Consider the following 6,868-nt stretch of genomic DNA (forward strand, 5'->3'; position numbering starts at 1 on the left):
AGGAGAATATTCAATCTGTGATTGGTCAATTTCTTACAACTCACGACTACGACTTCTATGGTAGAATAACCTTTGGGTGCGTTCCACTTATCGCTCGCAACGCTCGTGGAATCATTTCATCCTTGTTGTTTGTCAAATGTTAAACAAGGACGAAATGATGCTCGCGTCGCGAGCGTTGTGAGCGATAAGTGGAACCCAGCCTTTATGTGACGTCTAAGCCGGTGAAGAACGTGCAACGGAAGTTATCTCAAACCAAAGAATCTCTGCGACATCGTATCGAGAGCGAGCATCCGATTCTGTCGTGGATACAGCCGTGGATGCGCGATCGCATGCACGAGGCCGAGGAGAATTTCATCGAGGAGTGCGAATATGGCGCGCATGAAGAAGCTCTCGCGCTCTGCAGCCATCAGAATTTCACGTAGACTGTGTACTTCCTGACATCTAAGCCGAGCGGTGGAGAACGTGCAACGGAAGCTATCGCAAACCAAAGAATCTCTGCGACATCCTATCGAGAGCGAGCATCCGATTCTGTCGCGGATACAGCCGTGGATGAGCGATCGCAGCGCAAGGCCGAGGAGAATTTCATTGAGGAGTGCGAATGGAGTGCGCATAAAGAAGCTCTCGCGCTCTGCAGCCATCAGAATCTCACGCAGACTGTGTATTTCCTCAATCGTGATTTAACTTTCATGAAAGAGGTATCTACCGCCCGATCTTTGAATTCTATCATCTTGGAATTTGTTAGAAACCTGGATTTGTCTGTTTCAGAGAGAGCCTGTTCTCCTGAAAGAACTGCGGAAAGTGAAAACTCCGACGAGGACTTTTCAATGGCCGACGCAAATCTGGCTACCGAAGAACTGGATAATAAGACGTAATTTTCAAGGCCAATTCGAAATCATTCCAACCGTACTGAGCAATACTCCGACTTCTATCACGACGCCTCGCGCTGATCCTGGCCAGCCTGTTTTTTTGGTTGAAAGAGAGATTGTACACACAACTACGACAAGGTACCGCAATCGATCAAACTATTATTATGCATTCTCATGTTCGGTACTTTAATGATTTTGTGATAAAGGTGGCCGATGTGGCTGAATAAATTACATCGTCAGAACGTGGTGTTGGACTTGGAATGCGATGTTCCTGTTGGGTATAGCTGTCCCGTGGTGTAGTCCAGTGTCTTTCCGCGCTCTACTGCTGGTGCAATTGTTTACCCCCGACTTGGAATTGAGTCAACGAAATGGGACATTGTTTTCGAGAAAGTCTTCGCAAATGCCTACTCTTTGTTCCCAACTAATAGCACTCTGGAGGCATATCAGTAAAAGTAGAACGCACTTTAAAACTGAACCAGACACAGGTAAGATCTCTTTTTATCATGTTTATATTTTAACAGAAATATAATTAGAGTATCAGACTCTGAATATTAGTAATGCAATACCAATACGTTAACAATATCTTTTTAGGATTCATCGGCAAACGCATGACCAGACATTTAAATAGGCTATGGAACTGCGATGCCAAGGGCCTATTAGGCACACTCATCATCCTGTTCATATTTTCCGTAGTGTGCGTCCTGGCGAGCGTCAGTTCGCTGATTGTCGCTCTCACTGCGATCTTATGGTTAGTTCCTCGTGCGATGGATCTTCTTTTTTCTTTTTTAAAGTAGAACGTAATTGAGTTTAACTCATTGGCTGTTTCAGGATGCCTCTGGTCACGTTGACGCTACATGCGTTCATGGCGCTCATAATGGATCTGGATAGTCCTGAGCCGAGCCGCAATCGATACTTAGCAAAGTAAGAGATTTATCACTTTGGCACGGTTGACGATACAGGTTATATTGAGATTAAATTAATAATATAATAATAATGTACATTATTCTGACAATTAAGTTATGCTCTTCACATTTTGGTATAGCTTCTATTCGCGATATTTTGAAAATATAGTAAAAAAAAAGACGATCGCTGCAAAGTCCATATCACAGTGCAAGACGTTTTCTATAATTTTCTTTATAATAATGGGTCCTTGTGCTGCAATATCTAATTCTAAAATTATAAAGACTTTAATACAGTTTGAAATTTGTGACAATCAAACCGGTAAATTGAAATCTAAATTTAATTCAGTTTGGAGAGACATATGCGCAACATGGGACAATCGAATGAAACCTTTTAATTTATATTTTTATGTCCATCAAAATCGGCATAACGTTTTCGAAACATATAAAAAGATGAAAAATGTGATTAGTTTTAATAATTTTAATAACTTCAGGGAAGAAAGTATAATTCTAAATAAAACTGATGACATTGATATTTCTGACTTGTGTAATGATAGTGATAGCAGTTTCAACAGTTTGGAGTGGAATACGCAACATCCATGTAATGATAAAAAAAATTAATTCAAAATTGTTTTATCGAAAGAACAATGGTTAAATATTAAGCCAGAAGAAAAAGGGGATAAATAATAGGGGACAAATTTATTATTCTTTGAAGAACGGATGGACACATATTTTGTCTGAATTAATTTTTTTACAAGAAAAATCGCCATGTGCGTATTCTTTCAAAAATCACAAAGTAATACCAACGAACTGTTATAATGCTACAGATTATATTGTAAAAATTAATGGATTTTGCAGTGATTGCAATTGTAAAGCTCAAACTTATGGGCAAGTATTATTTCAGTTTACCAATGATGATAATGTATCGCTCGAATTCGTTACCTTAAATACTGAAGATTTAATACACTTCAAAAAAAGATATGTGTCTGGGATTCGAAAAACGTCGTTTAAAAAGCATTTAAAACACAAAAAAACCGATGTATTAAAAAGTGAATTAATTAAAAAATATCATAAATATGGCGATCAAATTGGTCCTTTGGTACCAAATAACAATGTTATTAATAGAGTTCGTTTTGAAGCTAAAAATGAAGAATTCGGTGTTAAAGATACTGTATGGAAATTGCTGGAACATTTAAAAAGTAATGTTGAATTTAGTCGTGCTATTAAACAAACTGGCTTTGATAAATTTTTTTTATGTATTGGACACCGGAACAAATTGACGTTTATAATGACGATAAAACTTGGCTCAGCTGTTTCTCTTGACGCGACAGAAAGCGTTGTCCGTAAAATAACACGTTCAGAAAATAATTCTAGTAATCACATTTTTTTATATCGAATAATTACTCACGTTGGTAAGATCATAATACCATGTGGTCAACTTCTCTCGGAACGGCAAGACACTCGAATCGTTGAATTCTGGTTACGAGAATGGATTTCATCTGGCGCACATGTTCCTTTAGAAATAGTCACTGATATGTCAATTACACTTTAAAATGCGATTACTTTAGCAACTAGTGGAATATTTTATAAAAAGTATTTGTCAATTTGTTACGATTTTTTAATTGGAAAAACTGAATCTGTACTACGGCCATTTATTCGTATTGATGTTGCTCATCTGATACATTGTGTTGCTAGACTAAAATGTTTATCTCGTGCAAAACCAGCAGTAAAAGATTTTTACTTACGATGTATAGGATTTATGACTACAATTGAAATGTTTCAAGACTTAGACAAATATATGAAATCAGTTCTGATTGTCTGTCAAAACGAGAGTAAATGTCATGCAAATATTCAGTGGATTTTGAAAAGAATAGAAACTTTCAAATTTGATGATTCCATAGATTATAAACAAATAAGACAGTCTACTGTTTGTGAAAATGGCAATAATTGTACAGAACACATTTCTTGTAACGATGAAATTAATGAATTTTCTGTTGAGACAGTAGATCATAATTATAACTACAACGCGGATAATCTTTCGGTTTATATTGATCAAATTGTAGAGCAAACGCATTTAGAGCAAAATTCAAATATGTCAATTAATTTTAATGATATAAACATGTATTATTTTCCAGAAATTACCAATGATTTGAAACGTTTATTTAAACAATTTCCATCGTGGACTAATGTTATGTTAAACTGTTTTAATTCCAAAAATACTGTTGCAACGTCTGCTCGATCCGAAAATTATTTTCGATTTGTCAAAGAAAATGTCTTAGAAGAACGTCAACCGTACCGATTTGATAAATTTTTTATAAAACACGTAAGGTCAATTAATACCAAAGTTATCGAAGCAAGAGCAGCTTATGATGCATCAAAGAAAAACAAATTTATTATTAATCAAAAACATGAGGAAAAGTTACGGAAGGAGGAACAATTAATTTTACAAACAAAAAAAAAATTGGAAAAATAAAGTAGTGAATGATACATGTGATTTATCTAATGGAAATGAAGAGGATAATTTTTGTACTAATGATTTTGATACTGATGAGTGTAATCAATTAATGGAAGTTGTTAATTCAAAAGATTTTGTTCATTTAACTCCGAAAAGTATGGAGGATTATCCAATTATACAAAATTCAGAAAACACTTTTTCCATTGTGTTGGACGTTGAAAAAAAAGTAATTGAACCAATAATAATTAAAGTAAATGAAAATTTGGAAAATGACAAGAATTTATTGAATAAACGTGGAACATATGTTACTCCATGTCCTAACATAAAGGTAATCCACCGAAAACCTGCTCAAAAAAAGTTTAAAAAAGATTTTACTATAAATGGCAACAGATTACCTCCACGTATGATTAATAATAAAAAAATTCATCTTTTTAACACTTGTCCGTTTGATTCAATTACTGAAATTGTATATGCTGCTTGTTGTAACTCTAAAAACTTTAAGAATTTTGTTACTTCACAAAAGAGAAAAGAAACTATTTGTTTTTTTACATGTGTAAGTAATTATATTGAACACGGAGCTACAGCGTCGTTTTACAAATTACGAGCAACCTTGTTAAATTCATTATATCCGTCTGCTAGCAACAATATAACTTGTGAGGGAAATGTTAGCGATTTATTTAGTAAACTAATGAGAACATACGATGTAAATACTGAAACAATAATGTGTCAAAATTCTCAATGTTGTGCAGTTAATTCGCGGAATATACCGGTTTTAAATTTAGGCGCGAAAATAGTCTGGGAAAAAGGTATGCAACATTTGAATGAGAGTGTAGATGAGTTCATACGCGCAAAAATTATCTACTGTCAGAGCTGTCATAAAAACTCCGCTAGAAAAATTATCCAAATTTGTGATTACTTATGTTTAAATATCGAACATTTTTATGAATCATCGATTCGTTTCCCTGATAAGACTTTTCCGAACACTAATTTAAATGATATTTTAACTACAATACAAGTACAAGACAAAAATTATATTTTGTGTGGCGTAATCCGGTTTATACCACCTATTATTATCAATGGTATGGGACATTATGTTGCATACGTTAGGTCACTCACCAACAAATGGACTGAAATTAAGGGCTTACACCTGAGTAGAATTTTGAAAAAATCGATTTTCTTTTTATTGCATTTCTTGAAAATATATAGTTTCAAAAATATTGTGTTAAAATATTATTAAGAAATTCGAAGAATTGTAGAAGTTACGGAAGTTTTACTGAAGCGGGGCGGAGCGGAGCGTAGCGGTATCGCGCCTTTTTCGCCGGTATCGCGAGATAGCTCTCTCCTTTCAGGACTTCGTGTCCTTCGAGAAGCCTCTCCTCAAGTCGTCATCGAAGGACTTTTATATGGCCCCGGAATCGCCGACTAAAAATAAAATTATAAAAAAAATTTTTTTTAAAACAATTTTATTGTTAATTAACAAAAAAAATTTTTTTAATTATTACTAATATTTTCGAATCAAAATAAAACTTTTTTGTCTTTTGCATTTTTTTCGTAAGACGAGTTGTTTTCAAGTTATAGCATTATAAACAATTAATGATATCCAAATTTCTTCTCAAACTTTAAACGCGTTTTTCTCGAAACATGGTTTTTAAAAACGGTGTTCACGATATCTCGAGAACGGATCGATAGATCTTTTTGAAATTTGGACACAATATTCTTGAATGCTTTGTTTAATTAGCTACGATCAAACTTTTATAAATTTTTTGTTACAAATGTTTAAAAAATGCATTGGTAACTTGAAAAAATAGGTCAAAAATCGACTTCAAATTTCAAACAACCGCCATTTTTCGAATTTTTTTTTTAAATTTTTTTTGGCTCGTAGCTAACTGTCTTGTATATAACTAATTGGGAATTTAATGCATATTTTTGTACCAGATGACGTGACAACCCAAAATGGTGAACACCGCAAAAAAACGCGGCTTACGCTGATGCCAATAAACAATATTTATTGTTAATAAATTTTAATTAAAAAATTCACAAACGTACTACAATACATGCTCTTTTTAACAGAAAAAAAAGTTTTTAAATAAAGCAATTATTTCCCGAGAAAAAAATTCCCAAAATATGGTCACTTTACTCAGGTGTAGGCCCTTAATGATCTCTGTAAAGAACCAAAAAATATTGTAAATTTACCGGCGATTAGAATATCGTTATTACTTTATGTATTACTTTAACTAATTTTAATAATTTTTCTTACTACGTTGACCAAAGATAACATTAAATATCCATCAGCAATAGTTGCATGCATAAAAAATTGCTGTATTTGTAAGATGTGGAACATCTACAAAAATATCTTTATAGTTATTTACTTTTGATGGTGATATCTAAAAAAATACATTTTGTTTAAAATGGAATATATAATATAATATATATACATATAGTTTATTGCACATGTAGTTAACAATTACAATGTATAAGCAACGGCGCACGGTATGTGTGTGAGTGTATGTGTGTGTATGTTTGCATGTTGTATATAATAAAGAAATTGCAAAATCTAGAAACACGGCGCTATGTACACACACGCACACACACACACACACACACACGCACACGCACACGCACACGCACACGCACACGCACACGCACAC

The 6,868-nt window shown here is 33.9% G+C and overlaps 1 protein-coding gene across 1 annotated transcript; it reads left to right on the forward strand.

The window, feature by feature from the left end:
* Positions 1–218: 218 nt before the first annotated feature.
* Positions 219–1,188, forward strand: LOC112453088 (the record flags this gene model as incomplete). The annotated part of the gene is made up of 4 exons (XM_025013638.1): positions 219–418; positions 491–695; positions 766–1,004; positions 1,073–1,188. Coding segments are annotated over 4 exons (738 nt in total), but the record flags the coding sequence as incomplete, so codon positions are not given.
* Positions 1,189–6,868: the final 5,680 nt, after the last annotated feature.

The sequence above is a fragment of the Temnothorax curvispinosus genome, unplaced genomic scaffold (genome assembly GCF_003070985.1).
Source record: "Temnothorax curvispinosus isolate PA1 unplaced genomic scaffold, ASM307098v1 QBEX01003997.1, whole genome shotgun sequence".
Classification (NCBI taxonomy): Eukaryota; Metazoa; Arthropoda; class Insecta; order Hymenoptera; family Formicidae; genus Temnothorax; species Temnothorax curvispinosus.